At 36.3% G+C, this 16,613-nt stretch overlaps 1 protein-coding gene across 3 annotated transcripts in view; it reads left to right on the top strand.

Moving 5' to 3' along the window:
* ZC2HC1A (zinc finger C2HC-type containing 1A) overlaps positions 1 to 16,613 on the top strand; it is a 55,583-nt gene that overhangs the window by 26,226 nt on the left and 12,744 nt on the right. Inside the window, exons 6-9 of one of the 3 annotated variants that reach the window (XM_006086287.3) lie at positions 7 to 106; positions 923 to 1,022; positions 9,389 to 9,505; positions 12,870 to 12,977. In XM_006086287.3, coding sequence (XP_006086349.1) covers positions 7 to 106; positions 923 to 1,022; positions 9,389 to 9,505; positions 12,870 to 12,977 — 425 coding nt within the window. The remainder of the gene's footprint in view (positions 1 to 6; positions 107 to 922; positions 1,023 to 9,388; positions 9,506 to 12,869; positions 12,978 to 16,613) is intronic. The other 2 variants (XM_006086288.3, XM_023751922.1) reach the window with 2 other exon arrangements.

The following is a 16,613-nucleotide window of genomic DNA, read 5'->3' as shown; positions in this document are numbered from 1 at the left end:
TTTTAGTATAAGCCGCCTGCTCTTAAAAAGTCCAATTCTCCTGGGACCCTGTCATCGGGATCTTCACGATTACCACAGCCAAGTGGCACCAGCAAAACTGTTGTAGGTAATGAGAGCCATGAAATAATTCGCTTCCATTCTGTTATTATTTATAGTGTTGGTAGAGAAGAAAATGAAGATAGTGTTCTATTCGGATCATTAAAATAGATTTATAATTAGTTAAGAGACAGGGAGGGTAAAAATAAAGTTACTTTCAGTAGCTTTTACTTTATATCAGTGGTTCTCAACCTTCCTAATGCCGCGACCCTTTAATACAGTTTCTATTGTTGTGGTGACCCCCAATTTCATTGTTACAAATTGAACATAATTAAAGCATAGTGATCAATCACAAAACCAATATGTAATTATATATGTGTTTTCCGATGGTCTTAGGCGACCCCTGTGAAAGGGTCGTTTGACCCCCAAAGGGGTCGAGACCCACAGGTTGAGAACCACTGCTTTAGATGTTTTAAAGTCCTTTTTTAAGCTTCAGTGATTATCCTTGATGTTGTTAATGATACAGCATTTGTTCAGAATAGTCAACCAAGTTCTTTTCTTGATTCTTTGACTATTTTTCCCTCATTTCAACCTATACTGCTCTGAACTTGGTAATTGTTCTTAAAAGACAAATGTTTAATGGTTAGAAGACAATATTGACTACTGAAGTGTACTTTTATTTGTATGTAAATTATAAGAAATGTGGAAATTAGAAATGAAGGATACTAGATGTTCCCTGGAAATTTTATTTTTTTAAGAAAAATAATTCTTAGTTTATAATGAGTTTAGATTTATTGCCAGTAATCCATTATTTTCCTTGTCAGATGCTAATTTATGTGATTTCTTTTTCAGAGTTTCATTAAAACTAATACCTTTTTATTGTAAGGTGTCTCTTCAGGTAGAATGCCTTCAGTTAGCAGCTCGTTGGGAAACAAACTTCAGACCTTATCTCCTTCGCATAAAGGGATAGCGGCCCCTCATGTAGGGTAGGTTAACATTGAACCTAATTCATTAGTGACATATAGATGTATAAATAACACTAAGGTTTATTTTGTTTAGATAATTGGCTTTTTCATTAACCTTAATTTTCTTCTAAGTTCACTTGTCTGTTAATATTGCTGCTCAGGACCACACTCATTGCTGGCGAGGCTCTAAATTAGTATACTCACTTTGGAAGGAAGTCTGCCTAACATTTACTAAGAGGCTTAAAGTATTCCTATTTTTGATTGAGTAATATTACTCGGGGAATCAAGCTAAGGAAATCATTTGAAATACTGAAGATTTTTGTAGTAACCATGATTTAGTAAGCGTTATGTATCAGGCACTGTGCTAGACATTTTACACACATTTTTATTAAAATCACCCTACTACTGTATCATGAGAGGGTCCGAGAAGCAAAGTAATTTGTTCAAAGCTGCATAGCTGTTAAAAGTTAGAAGCAGGGTACAGATCAGGGTCTCTTTAGCTCTAAACATTGGTCTCTTTTCATGTTTTTATTACAATGTAAAAAATATAAAACCACCTAAATGTGTCTAGCTTTGTTTGAAGAGCAGATGTTGAAAGTTTACAAAGGGATATTATGCAACCATAAACAGATATATAAATCTTAATAAGCTGATTCTGCTATAACACGAGTGAAATGTAGGGTACAAACGCCATGTTTGCTATGATAGAAGGTAGAAAAATAGATGTAGACAAAAAAAGACCAAATATGCTGAAATAGTAAAAATGGGTGATTCTTTTCCATTTATTTAATATTAAGTACTTTTTATTTTTCTACAGATTTATAAACATGGTTTTCAGTAAAGTAGCATAAGTAAGCTTTCAATAATTACGTTACTGTGGGGAAATTATTAATAACTCTAGAGATTTTAATAGAAGGCCTGGTAGTCCACTAAACTCAATTTCTCTTCCATTTTGATGTCAGAAAATGAAGGATTACCATGTGGTCATTAGAATGCAGGTTGATGTCTACATCTTTAGAAATGCCGATAAGGTTGGTATAGGAAATATAGCCTATATTACTTTCAGATATAGGTTATCACTTCAGTTTTTATGTAAGAAATATACTAGTATATTAGGGTAAATATAAAATGAGAATAATTGCCTTTTGTGTCCTAATTTGGATTATGTAGAAAGTGCAAGAACTAAAAGGAATTTAATTTCTTTTGGAGAAAAAGAAGAACAATCAACTAACAACATCTGATTAGTTAAATGTTGTTTTTCTTTTTGTTGTGCTTCCAAAAAGAAGAGACAGGCTATCCTTAAGAAAGAGAGAGGTTATCAGTAGAACAGGTGGTTGAAAAGTAAAAGGTTCTTAGCTTCCAGTGCTAAAACGGATTTTTTTCTTGCTTCTCTACTGATTTTATTTTAATAGCTGAAGTAAAGACATAGCCGTATGTGTTTTAATTTACAAAGCCTTTCTAACCATATCACAAAGAATTACCTTCCATGTTAGTTTATAGTTTTTGTTTCTAGTGTTATTTATAGTTTCCTTTGCGTGTGATTATGAATTAAAAGCTGGTATTTTTAGGACCACTCCTATCATGCTGGTAATTTAATCATTTGGCAATAGTGAGTTGCACTGACACCCTGTATTCTTAAATAGGGCGAGTGAAGCTGGCTGGTATCATCAAAAGGGGCGCTGACTTTGAATTAGAAAATGAGGCTTCTGGGCCCAACTTCGTTACTAAATAGCTTTGTGACTTTGACTTTGTGCCTCTCTCCTTTCTGTCTCACTCGGACCTCATCTGTGACTCTGCTTAGATCATGACAACTGACCTAAGAAAGTCTGATCAACATTTATAATCATCCCTTGGAGAAAATGTTTTTACTAAAAGCAAAGATTGTGAGCACACATTTTATGTTATGTACTGCTTACAATATGATGAAGAGTTAAAATTTCTGGTTCTCTCACATCATATAAAACTGTCAGACATAACTATTCAAATTCCATTTGTCCATTTATATATGATACTTACATGTTACCGGAGTGCTTTTAGATACTGGGAAGAGAGCGGTGGTGTTTGCTTCTGGCTAATATATTACTATGTTAACTGGAACATAACCGTATTACATATATTACACAGAACCATTCATGGCCGCTGTTTAGTGGCAGGCTTCATTCCTTTTTTAGGATTACTGAGGTAACGATCTGTTTGTGCTAGATTATAACCTCTGTGATCACAAAGCTCTGTGTGTGTGCATTGCTTGCAGTTATAACTACAAAGTATTGTATAATGCCTGGCATATAGGCACACAATAAAGTTTTGACAAGTAAACAAAAAAAGTAATGAATTCATAAATTAGATCCCTCATTTGTCAACCTGTTGGCACATGACAGAATCATGGTGCCGGTCCTGATGAAATACATACATGAAGTTTGTATGGCAACCATTATTTCCAGTGACAGAGGTGATTCAGGGCAGAGTTAAAGGAATTAAGACACCTGGTTAACTGAAATGTTCCAGAAATTGGGCATCTTTTGAGGTTAGTAAAATAGTTTCAGTGACTTGGAATTATTTTAAGCCTACATATATACACAGAGTTTGTTCTGTTCAGCTTTTTATGCATACCAATGATCTGTAATATTTAGCATATATTGGAATCAAACCACAGACAAATTGTTTGCTAATTAACTTCTCAATAACCTTTGGGTCAACCAATTTTAACAGTTTTTTTAAGCAAAGCATACACCCAAAGAAAATTTTTCCCTAATCTAGAAGATGACTTATCTTTAATTTTTAGAAATTTGAGAAGTATTATGAAATGCAGAGCTTTTAAATAAATATTGCCACATTTGAATTCTGTCACAGAGTTCACAGTCTTGCCTTGAGAATTGTGTTTTCTTAATGGTTAATTACCAGCTTAAGTAGATGTTTATCTGATAATTTTCAATAGCTAAAATATCAAATTTCAAAACAGAAGTTTACCCTGAAACAACAGAATGCATGTAAGGAACATTTCTTAATACAAAAATTGAATTTGGATTTTCACACTTTATATTGACAATAGTAAGAAATAAATGTCTAGTTTTTAAGTACATTTTGCATTGCCTGTGACTGCCTTCCTGCTCCGGTGGCACAGTGGAGCATTTGTGGCAGAGACAGTCTAACCCGCAAAACCTAACTTATTGACTGTCTGACCCTTTTCAGGAAAAGTTAGCCACTCCTTATCTTAGAACAGTGGTCGGCAAACTGCGGCTAGCGAGCCACATGCGGCTCTTTGGCCCCTTGAGTGTGGCTCTTCCACAAAATACCACTTGCGGGAGCGCATGTACAGTGCGATTGAAACTTCGTGGCCCATGCGCAGAAGTCGGTATTTTGTGGAAGAGCCACACTCAAAGGGCCAAAGAGCCGCATGTGGCTCGTGAGCCGCAGTTTGCTGACCACTGTTTAGAATAAGTAAATGATTGTAGCATTAGGTATTTATAATTTGAATGTTAGAATAAGTTATTGTAGGCATTAGGTATTTATAATTTGAAGGTTAGAATAAGTAAATGTAGACATTAGGTATTTATAATTTGAAGCTTAGAATAAGTAAATGATTGTAGGCATTAGATACTTAAAATTTGAAGGTAGGTGTTTTTAAGTATTCTTCATTTATACCCAAAGATGGAACTGTTATTTTTTTAAGTCATTTGTACTCTCCAGGAACTTTGGCTGTAGATTAGGATTCTATATATCAAACACCAAACTGTTTTTTAACTTTTATTAATCCAACACTTTTTGATGGTTGAATAGGAAGAACAATGATGGATTGAAAATATACTTTCATATTGACTCTGACTAAATCTAGATGCCAATTTAAGGACATGTCATACGAGATTATGTTAAGTTACATGATCAAATTGCCAAAATGTCTGCTACGTGGGAGTGCTTCGTTGACTTCAAAATCCTCCTTTGTTTCCTTAGCAGCAGCAAGACTGCTTTTACTGCCGAATGGATTTGTTTATTCCTGCTTTAATTTCTTGCGGACTTTGGCTGTAAAATAATTGCCATTACTGAATTGGAGCCTTTAAACAAAAATGGCATTGAAGCACTCTAAAAACATTTAGATTGTCAGTTCCATAATGGGGTACTAGCAGATGATTGAAATTATAGTTCTCAAACTTTGTAAATAATTAAAAAATACACCATAAAGTAGACTTGTCATTGTATTTTCCCAACATTTATTAATTCTCAAAGTAACCTCAGAAATAGATGATGTATAAATTCAATATGAAAATCAGCAAAGGTATTTTTTTCATAACTTGAAACATCTAAGGCCCTTGAGGTCAAGGGAAAACATGTAGTAGATACAGACTTCCTGGTTTCTATACTCATGTTATTCGCTGCCTTAACTGATAGTTTGCAAGACCAAGAAAGACAGAGAAAACTTCCACCAAAGAGCGATCAGTTGGTTTGAAGTCTTTAAATTCCTTTTGATAATATCATCACTTTTGCAAAGATTTCTATTTCTTTTCAAATTCCCTTTATCTTGTTGCTACTTTGACAACTCCAGTGCTACTGGAGGTAGAGGCACAGAAATAGGAGGTTTGATAAAAAAGTTTTGACTGAGTAGGAGTACGGAAGTGTTTACACCAAAATAAATATGAAGATGGCATATGAGAAATGTCTGTTATATCCTAGGTCTGGGTACTTTAGGGAAAGATTTAAGTATTTGAAAGTTCTTTTATAAACTAATATTTAAAAAATTTATTAATTACTCCAATATTGACTTTTATTACATAGTATTTTAAAATATATGTGTAAATAAGATTTTATATGTATAATAGAGGCCCGATGCATGAAATTTGTACAAGAGTAGGCCTTCCTTCCCCGGCTGCTGGCACCAGCTTCCCTCTGGCACCCGGGACCTGGGACCTGGGCTTCCCTCGCAGCCCCGGCTTCATCTGGAAGGTTGTCCGGAAGGACATCCGGTCTAATTAGCATTTTACGCTTTTATTATAGACTAGAGGCCCGGTGCACAAAAATTTGTGCACTCGGGGGGTAGGGGGGGAGGTCCCTCAGCCCGGCCTGTGCCCTCTCACAGTCTGGGACCCCTCAGGGGATGACCACCTGCTGGCTTAGGCCCACTCCCCGGGCGATTGGGCCTAAGATGGCAATCAGACATCCTTCTGGCCCGGCAGCCCTCAGGGGATGTCCACTTGCCAGCGGGGAGCAGGCCTAAACTGCAGTCGGACATCCTTAGCGCTGCTGAGGAGGCAGGAGAGGCTCCCACCACCACCGCTGTAATGGCAGCCATCAGCCTGGCTTGTGGCTGAGCAGAGCTCCTCCCATGTGAGAGCGCCCTGACCACCAGAAGGCAGCTTTTGCATTGAACGTCTGCCCCCTGGTGGTCAGTGTGTGTCATAGTGACCAGTCATTCCCAGTCTTTCTGCTGTTAGGGTCAATTTGCATATTACCCGTTTACTATATAGGATAGAGGCCTGGTGCACGGGTGGGGGCCGGCTGGTTTGCCCTGAATGGTGTCCTGGATCAGGGTGGGGGTCCTGCTTGGGTACCTGGCCAGCCTGGATGAGGGGATGATGGCTGTTTGCAGCTGGTCACACCCCCTTCAGGGAGGGGGTCCCCACTGGGGTGCCTGGCCAGTCTGGGTGAGGGCTGAGGGCTGTTTTCAGGCTGGTGGGTGACTGAAGCTCCCAGCCTCTCCTTTTTTCTTTTCTTTTTTTATTCTGGGATTTATTTACCTTCTATGGCTGTCACTGAAGCTGAGAGCTGGCTCCAGCTCTGAGGCCGTTGCCAGCTGAAAGCAGGTATCTGGGTTTGTTTAGATTCTATAATTGAAACTCTGTTGCCATCACTGGCCACTCTAAGCTCTGAGGCCGTGCTGGCTGAAAGCAGGTACCTGGGGTTTGTTTAGGTTCTATAATTGCAACATTGTTGCATCCGGAGCTCAGAGCTGGGCTGCTGCAGGCGGGGAACCTTGGCTTCCTCCATCACTGGAGCAAGCAAGCCTCATGTTCGCTTCAGCTGCCTGGCTGCCGGCCGCCATCTTGGTTGGCAGTTAATTTGCATATCCTGCTGATTAGCCAATGGGAAGGGTGTCGGGGTTACGGTCAATTTGCATGTTTCTCTTTTATTAGATAGGATATTTATATATAATTATTGTAAATGTAAATTACATATAATGTATTTATATGTATACATTTTTATATAGGTAATATTTTGATTATATTATTGAAATTTACAAATTTAGTTTTTGTCTGATTATACCTTTATATGAACATAGTGAAAAGTAGCAAATTATAGCAGAATGTAAGTTTACATGATTTTTCGTTTAAGACTAACACTTACTTACATTTAGCCTAAGTAACATTTTAATTGTGTGTGTTTATGTATATACATACATATACATATATATATTTGTATAGGTAGATAAATAAATCAATTGACTTGAATTTAAAACAGGTATATGGCATGATAAATCATCATCAGAACCTGCATTTCTATTAGGCAATCATCTTATATATGCAAAAGTGGTGATATTATCAAAAGGAATTGAAAGACTTCAATCCAACTGATCGCTCTTAAAATACTGGCAATTATCTTATATATGAAATATATGGAATATTTCCACTAATTACCTCTAGATTTTTATTAGATTCTATACATCTCCTTTCTGAAAATGAACTTGGTTGTATCATCTGTAAGATCTGAGTAGATTTTATATTAAAGGAATCTGACTTAAAAATGCAATTTAAATTTTTCTACATTTTAATTTTTATTAACTTTATTCTGAGAAAAAAAATAAAATCTTTCATTCCTTATTCTAAATTCAGATACAGTTTGTTAAAATAACAGTTGGAACACTAATGTTTTGATCATTGTTAAACAATTCAAAGAAAATTCTGATTTGTTAGTTTAAATTTCAAATAGGTAACTTTTCCAGTTATCTTTCACAAATAAAATTAACCTTCAAAATTAATCTCTGATATTTTAGAAATTTTGTTTAATATATATTTAATGAAGGCTTTTTTAAAAAAAACTTTAAAATGTTTTAAGTGATGTAAACATCACCACCTGCAGAGTATTAATATCAACCTTTACAACAAAATGCCTGCCATGTACAGGATATAAAAGAACATAAAAATGGATGAAATCTGTCCCTCCTTAGAGACCCTTATAATCTAGAGAAATGAAGAGATTCTTTTTTTTAGACATGAAACTCCATAAGAACAAGCATCAAGTCTCTCTTACTTACCGTGATATCCCCAGAATGTAGCACAGTGCCTGACACATATAGGTGCTCAGGATTTGTACTGTCAGTGAATATATGGAAGAATGAATGAGCAAACAAGCATTCCTTAAAAAGAGTATACTTTTAAAGTTAATAAGCAGTGAGGTGTTATTCAGTGGGCTTTTAAGGTAGTTCTCCTAATTTCATAATTTAATTTCCCCTGTTCCCTACGATGATGCATATTGGTTGGTGATAGTACACGATTTGGTTATTTGGTTGATATAAAACAATGAATTATTTACAAACCAGCAATTCCTCTACTGCCCTCTAGATGGGGATCCTTTACACTTCTGGCGTGGCTACTTCTTTTTAAAAAATATATATTTATTTAAGAAAGGAAGAGAGAGATAGAAACATCATTGATGAGAGACAATCATTGATCGGCCGCCTCCTCTGGGGATCAATCTGTGATCTCCCGGGTCATAGGTCGACGCTCAACCACAGAGCCACATTGGCCAGGCCACTTCACGTTTTCACCTGTGATTTTTCAATTGCTACCCACTGTTTTCACATAGGATCATTTTTACTTTTCTCTGGCTAAATTTCTAAAATAGTCATTCTTTGTTAGAAAGTCAAATTGGATAAAGATATGCATACTTATTTGATTTTTTAGTTTATATTTGTAATTTTTAAATGCAGGGGAAATGATAAAATAAAATAATAAAGAAGAAAACAAGAGAAAGGTTCTATGAATTTAGGGAAGGTAAAAAGTGAGATTATTTGGGAGCTCCATAAAAATAAGCATCAGATCTGTCTTATTTATTAGAATAATAACTTTCAGTTCCCATCTAACTTCACAAATTTTACTTGAAACAGTTGTTGTCTTAAGCATCTTCATTAATTTCATTGCCCTGCTGTGCACCAATGTGGCATTTCTTTGGCTAGTCATCAAAACTGGCAAGGTGACCTGCATGGTCAGAATTTTTATATCTACTAATGGACATTGTGTGATCTATCTGAAGATGTCACATTAATCCTTACCTGGCAGTCAGATAACTAAGAGCTTGGGGGTTGGATTTCTGATGAACCAGAATAATGCCTTTAAAAAAATTTATATAAAGAAACAAACATAGCAATCTCCTTATGGGTACACCTTTATATATTTTAATAGTAAAATGGACAAGTTAGGCCCTCCACTTCGAACTGGAAGACATGTGCAAAGGTTGTATGGCAGTGACACAAAATCAGACAGTGCCATCAAAAGACATGAGTTATTACCCATTTACAAGTAAGTATTTGTAACTCAGTTTGGTTAATCTATTTCAGATATTTCCTTAAAAGCTTTATATACTGAATACTATAAACTTGTACATACCTATACTTTAAAAAAAATCTTACTTTAATGATTTTTAAGCCACAAAGTGCTAAATAATCTTTTAGGACTTAAAACGGCTTGATTTTTGGTGAACATTTCTATTGTTCTAAAGCTGTTTTTAGAGCATACATTTTATTCCATTCAATTTTAATTTTTAGAGGTTGAAAAAGCAGTCACCTTCAATAATTGTTATTTTTTTTGTAGGAGTAGTATTTTTGAAAAGAAGAATATAGGGAATATTATGCCATGTATATAATATATTACTAGATTATCTTTTAGTAAGTTGATTATCTCTTAGTTAAGTTGATGATGAATTGATATAAAAAGGCAGAAAAAACAATTCTATTACTTTATTTTTAAAATATATTTTTATTGATTTCAGAGAGGAATGGAGAGGGAGAGAGAGATAGAAACATCAACAATGAGAGAGAATCATTGATCAGCTGCCTCCTGCACGCCCTCTACTGGGGATCGAGCCTGCAACCAGGCATGTGCCCTTGACTGGAATCGAACCCAGGACCCTTCAGTCCACAGACAGATGCTCTATCCACTGAGCCAAACCAGCTAAGGCCCGAAAAAACGATTTTAGAAAACATTTCATGTAGGGACCTCAATCTTTTTGTTAGATGGTTATGAATTCCATGTAAAACAGGAAAAGGATGTGAAAGCCACTTTGGAACTCTTTCACGTGAGACTTCAAGGGTTACTAGTGTGGGCTCCAATACAGGTCTAGCCCTCTCATTTTAACATTATGAAATTAGGGCCTAATAAATTAAGTTACTTATTAAAGGTGAAAAATATGTTATTAGAGTTCACTTAGGTAACTTTTAAACCAAGTCTACTATCCTATATTCTCTTACCATGTATGAAAAGTAGTAAATTTAGATATACAATTAAATAAAGATGGAGAATGTCTTGAAGATATTAGCAGCCAGCAGCCCTGAGTTATTTTTAAGCAGTTAATGATAAATCCTAGAAGGAAGAATCTGTGCCCTAAGCCAGTTTTCTTTGTACTACTGCTGTCTGAAGCAGATCTAAAAGAAACACTGACTAGCAGTAAGCTAGATTAAGTGCAATTCCAAAATTAAACCTTCTTTCATAACTGCTGGAACTGTATATAGTGGGAAGATTCGACCATGTGAGGCTGGGCAACATGTGTCAAGTGCTGATGAAGATAGTTCTTCCCAGAATCTAAGAATGGTTCTTAACATTCAGATTCTGCCTTTTAGAAGATGTTACCAAAATACGTGATCAGCATTTAATATGGCGGCTATTATTTATAATCTTATTTTTTCCTAATTATTAAAACAACTGTAAATTATTGATATGGTGAAATTGTGTGTGTGTGTGCGCGCGCACACATGGTTGTATTTGTATTACCTGTATATCTTATGCATACATTGTATGGAAGTGATAGAATTTCTAACAAGACTTATTTCTAGAGCCAAAATATAAAAAATGAGCCCTTTCTGTTTCTCTTATGACTTTCAACTGGAGGAATTGCCATTTGTTGGCAATTAGTTTTTAGAAATTAAATTCCTAAATAGTCACAGTAGCAGTTCTGCAACATCCTTAGAGGGGCTATCTAATAGCAGAGTAGAATACACCTCATAGATGGACTTGCAGTGACTATTTGAGGGCCATTTGATGTCATCTATGTACCAAGGTGAAAGATGATTTTTGTTGAAGTTTAGAAATAATTTAACTATTCAAAGCAGCCTCTCCCTGAATGATAGCATTGCATATTAAACATAAGGTTTGTAAAACCTAAATTCAAGTTAATCATGTAGTCATTGTGCAAATTATTTAATCTCTCTGCCTATGAGTTTCTTTAATTTTAAAATGGGAATAATATCTTTGGAAATTTTTGTGAATATTAAAGTTACATATGTATCATATTTAGCATATAGTGTTATTTGAGAAATAGTAGATGTGTTGCCTACATTATTTTCATGGTAGCTATTTGAAATTTTAGGAAATTCTATTCAACTTTACTGTATAAGTAGACAAAGAAGAATTTTAGCCAAAGTTTAAGAACTTTCTATGTAAAAGAAATTTGGAAAGCATTTTGCTTGTTTATAAATCACAACATTGCTTATCTCTGAAATGAAAAGATTCGAGTAAATCTCTAAAGAGGGGGCAGAAACTAATACTTTACTGAACATCTAGCCGCCACTTCAGCAATGCACTTGGCCGTGCCACTTTGGTAAGTTACTTAGCCACTCTTCGTCACATTTGTAAAGTGCAGTTGTTAATTCTACCTACATCATAGGGGTATTCTGAGGATTAAATAAGTTTATATGTAAGGTATATATAAATAAGCTTATTTATAAGAAGATAATTAGAAATATGGCAATACCAAATATAGTACGCGCCATTGCATAAATGTGAATTTGTAGTAGCAGCAATAGCCATAGTAATAATAATAGTATTATCAGCAGCAGCATTGCTAAATGCTCATATAAATTGCAATTTAAATCATGTAACATCCTGTAAGATAAGTGAGGATGGTCCTATTTTATAAATGAGGGATTTTGGTCTCCGAGAGGTTGACCACCTTAACAGAGTTGGTTGTAGCAGTTGGGATTTGAATGCAGAATCATCTGCATCTCCGAATCTGTCCTTTCACCATTAACTGTCATACGACCACCTTATTTTCCTTGGATTCCTGAAGTCTCAGAAAGGGAATCAGGGCTGTCCTCATCAAAACTTTCCCACTACTGACAGTGATAGCCCAGACTGTGTAGTTAGTGAAATTAAGTTTTTAAAGGGAAAATTGTATTAACCCATTTATTTGAGTTGATATTCCTCACAACAGATTTTCATATATTGAATATTACTTTTTAAAATAGCTAGCTAATGTTTAAAGTGGGTAGCTTTTTTTTATCACATCTCATATGCTTAACATATTATTTAAAAATTATTTGTAGGCATTTAACAAACCACATCTTTATTTTGAGGGAAATGTCGATATTAAACTGTAGATAACTTGAAGATTTTCAGAATGATTAACTTAAACATTTCATGTAAAGCATATATAAATATTTTAATTGATTTTATATACCATCAAGAGAATGTTAGTAAATGCAAAATGCTTTGGCTTATCTTTAGTTTTAACTACTATTGTTTTCTATTTAAAAATAATTATTTGAATTTTAATCTTTTGACTTAACCTGTCTACAGTTTCTAATTATTTTTCTAATCATACAAATAGCAATTTGAGAAGTAAGTGATTATTATTCAATACTGTTTCATTGCCACCTTTTCCCCTTTCTAGCGCTAACATCAAACCTCGAAATTCCACACCACCTAGTTTGGCACGAAATCCTGCCTCAGGTGTCCTTACAAGCAAGAGAAAAACATATGGTGAGAATTACATAGCCAGGTATGTTTAGCCCTGGTATTTTAATAACCAGAATAAAAAATGAAATGTGTAGTTTTCCAAGGACCATATACAAAAATATGTACCAGGCTTTGATAGAAAATCTGATTTTTTTCCTTTGTTTTTTATTTAATCTGGCTTTTAATTTGTATGCTAAAGAAATAGTTTGGACATAAATAATATTGACCTATACTTTGTAGTTAGAATTATTGTTATAAATGTTGAAGAATAGTTTGGTTCCACTGGATTAATTTGTGTTTTTCATGTCTTCGTTTTTAACTGCAACATGGTTACTTTATCTCCACAAAGTGAATAATAGACTCTTTAAACCACTGCTGTTGTAATTTTCAGCAGCATTTTAATACATTTAAACTCCTCCGCTGAGGTTGTGATTATTCATCTACTTCCCTTTCTAATCTGTCCCAATTATAGATATTTTCTTTGTCTCAATTATAGATATTTTTTTATAGACATCCCAACTTATTCCAAAAAATTTTAAGGCAAGGTACATAAAGGTACCATAAGAGGAAGGTACTTAGCTCTCACAAAAACAGGGACAAAAATATAAAGGAAGTTCTAAGAAATTCTTAACTAGAAAAATAACTTAGTTTGGTTTAGTAGCTCAGAGCCTGTAAAAGCAAAGGCAAATTATCTGGTATGAAATGCTCTTTACCCAGGCTTTCTGGTTCTCACAGGTAAACAAACATAAGCACACAGTTCTGACTTACAAGACATACAGAGAAATTCCAAATTGTACAAACTAGCAATCAGTCACCAGTGAGGAAAAAATTAATAAGTATAAGTACCTATTACTTAAAATAGTGAAATCATCAACCATTGACTTATAAAATAAGTCTGCTTAAAGTATGTAAATATGTACTACTCTTTGTAATATTTTAAGCAATAAAACAAAATTAAAAAAAAAAGAAATAAGAGAGGGCATTGGAATCATTAACAATGACAATATACTGTCACATACTGAACATCTATGCAAAAGAACTAAATAGAACTCAACATGAGGAAAAAAATTAGACTCAAAAGATGGTTTAAATTATAGATAAGTCACAGCGAAGGAAGAGAGAAGTGAATTAGAGGATAGATTCAAAGACATTATCTTGGGACAAATACAATGCCAAAGAAAACATTTAAAATTTCAATATTTACTAAAAGAGATCGGCATTCTCAGATGCTGCAGAGTAGCTGGAGGCTTCATCCACTTGTTCCAAACCCCACACTGGATTTGTGGATAAACTGCAGAGTGTTCAGCTTGAAAATCAGCTGAAGTGTAGATGATCTGAAGTATTGTAGGCAGGGAATGTGGAGAAAGGACAGGAGACACATAGAGGGTGAGCCAACTTGTGCACCTGCATGGCAGGGAAGCCTGAGGAAAAGTGTAGCTTTGGAGCCTCCGGCCCCTGGGAGTGTGGGGTCTCAGCCCCAGGAAGGGATTCCTCAATCCAGAGGGGAGCCTGTGTAGCATCAGGCAGTGGGAATCAGTGGGGATTCAGTCTACCTGGGAATTTCACACCGCACCATCCCAGACAAAGAGTGATTTCTTTGTTATGACACCAGCCTGGGAAGTCCACTTAGATCTGTGTCTGTGGGAAGGGCCATGTGGCAAAGACCTGGGCCAGCAGAGGGGTCTGATTGGTATACCCGGAAGTGAATCTGAGGAGCCCTTTATTCTCTGGAAGAACTTTGGGGAGAGAGCCAGAAGAGGGCTGGACAGTGTGGTGTGGGAAAGAGAATTGATCTAGCCCAACTCGAGCTGACAGGCAGTCACCCTCCCCACACCTGCAAAACAGCTGGGTGTTCCCCATCCTGGATTCTGCACCTCTATGGCTATGGCTGTCTGATGGCACAGAGGACTTGGACATTTGGCCTGGTAGGAACATGGGTGGAGTCCCCAACCAGTGGGGGCTGGATGTGCTGAAAGATTGGAGTGCCGAGCTGGGTTGATTTTATTCTATGCCCTCCTACTTGGTGTGGCGGGGAGGGGTACCAGGGAGCCAGGCATAGATGAGGTATTGTAACCCTGTCTCCCGGGTGAGTTCAGCCAGTGCAGTCCTTGGAAGGAGAGGAAGTATCTGCCCCACCCTGCAGACTGTGGGCACCAACCCCAATGCAAGTGTGTTTAAACCACCCTGGCCAGGTCCAGGATACCCCACAGACACCAGTTCTATGGGGGAAGGGAGAGCAGCTGTGAACAGAGACATTCAAGGTGTGAGACCGGACGCAGACCCAGCCTCTGGGCTATGGAGCCTCCGCCCATGGGACTACTTGGGGCTCCGTCCTGCCAGGCTTCAGTCAGATTGCTGAGGGCCAGGAAGGGACAGCGACTGGCATTAACTTGCACCGCAGAACCTTCTGGGAGGCCCTGGACTGGAGCACCAAGAGGCCAGATTTGGACAGCATCAGAGCAAAATCTCACCAGGACTGTGAATCATAGCAGTAGTCTTTAATGCATGGAAACAAACACAAAGAAACAGCAAAAATGGGGAAACAAAGAAACAGGCCCCAAACGAAAGAATAGTAGGAATCTCCAGGAAAAGTGCTAAATGAAATGGAGGCAAGCAATTTATTAGAAAGAGTTCAAAGTAATGGTTTTAAGAATACTCAACAACATGGAAAAGGACATAGAAACCATGAAAAACAACCAGTTAGAAATGAAGAATGACATAGCTGAAATAAAAATACACTGGAAAGAATAAACAACAAGTTGAAGGACTTGGAGGATTAAATCAGTGAATTAGAAGACAAGGTAGGAAAAACAATCAGCAGCAAAAAGAAAAAAATAATTAAAACGCACAAGGATAGTTTATGGGAACTTTAAGACAACGTGAAATGTAGCACTCGCATCTTAGGGGTAACCAGAGAGAGTAAAGAAAGTGAACAAGGGATAGAAGAAATAATGACAGAAAACTAGTGGAACCTGGTGAAGGTAAAAGCCACACAGGTTCCAAAGCACACAGAGACCCACAACAAGACACATCATAATTAAAATGGCAAACGTTAAGACAAAGAGAGAAATCTTAAGGGCAGCAAGAGATAATTATTTATAAGGACTTTACATTAGGTTGTCAGCTGATTTCTCAACAGAAATCTTAAGGGCAGCAAGAGATAATTATTTATAAGGACTTTACATTAGGTTGTCAGCTGATTTCTCAACAGAAATATTATATGTGAGAAAGGAATGTCATAAGGTATTCAAAGTAATGAGAAGCAAGGATCTGAAACCAAAACTACTCTATCCACAATGGCTATCATTCAAAATTAAAGGTGAAATAAAGATCTTCCTAACCTCCTCCCTCTCCTCCCCCCCAAAAAAGCTAAAATTTATTACCACCAAACCAGCATTTCAAGAACTGTTAAAGGGATTGCTGGAAGAAGGAGGAGGAGGTGATAGAGGAGAAGGTCTGGAGGGAAAGGGGTGGGGATAGAGAGAGGTACATAGGCATGAGGAATAAAAATGGCAATAAATAAGTAGCTATTGATAATAACCATAAATGTAAATAGGTTAAGTACTCCAAAAGACATAGGGTGGCTGAATTGATAAAACATAACCTATAGATATACTGTCTACAAGAGACCCACCTCAGAACAAAAGAGTTACACAGAATGAAAGTGAAGGGATAAAAA

Source organism: Myotis lucifugus, unplaced genomic scaffold (genome assembly GCF_000147115.1).
Source record: "Myotis lucifugus unplaced genomic scaffold, Myoluc2.0 scaffold_27, whole genome shotgun sequence".
Classification (NCBI taxonomy): Eukaryota; Metazoa; Chordata; class Mammalia; order Chiroptera; family Vespertilionidae; genus Myotis; species Myotis lucifugus.
The sequence above is the reverse complement of the archived record's forward strand: the minus strand, read 5'-3'. Positions and strand labels throughout refer to the sequence as shown.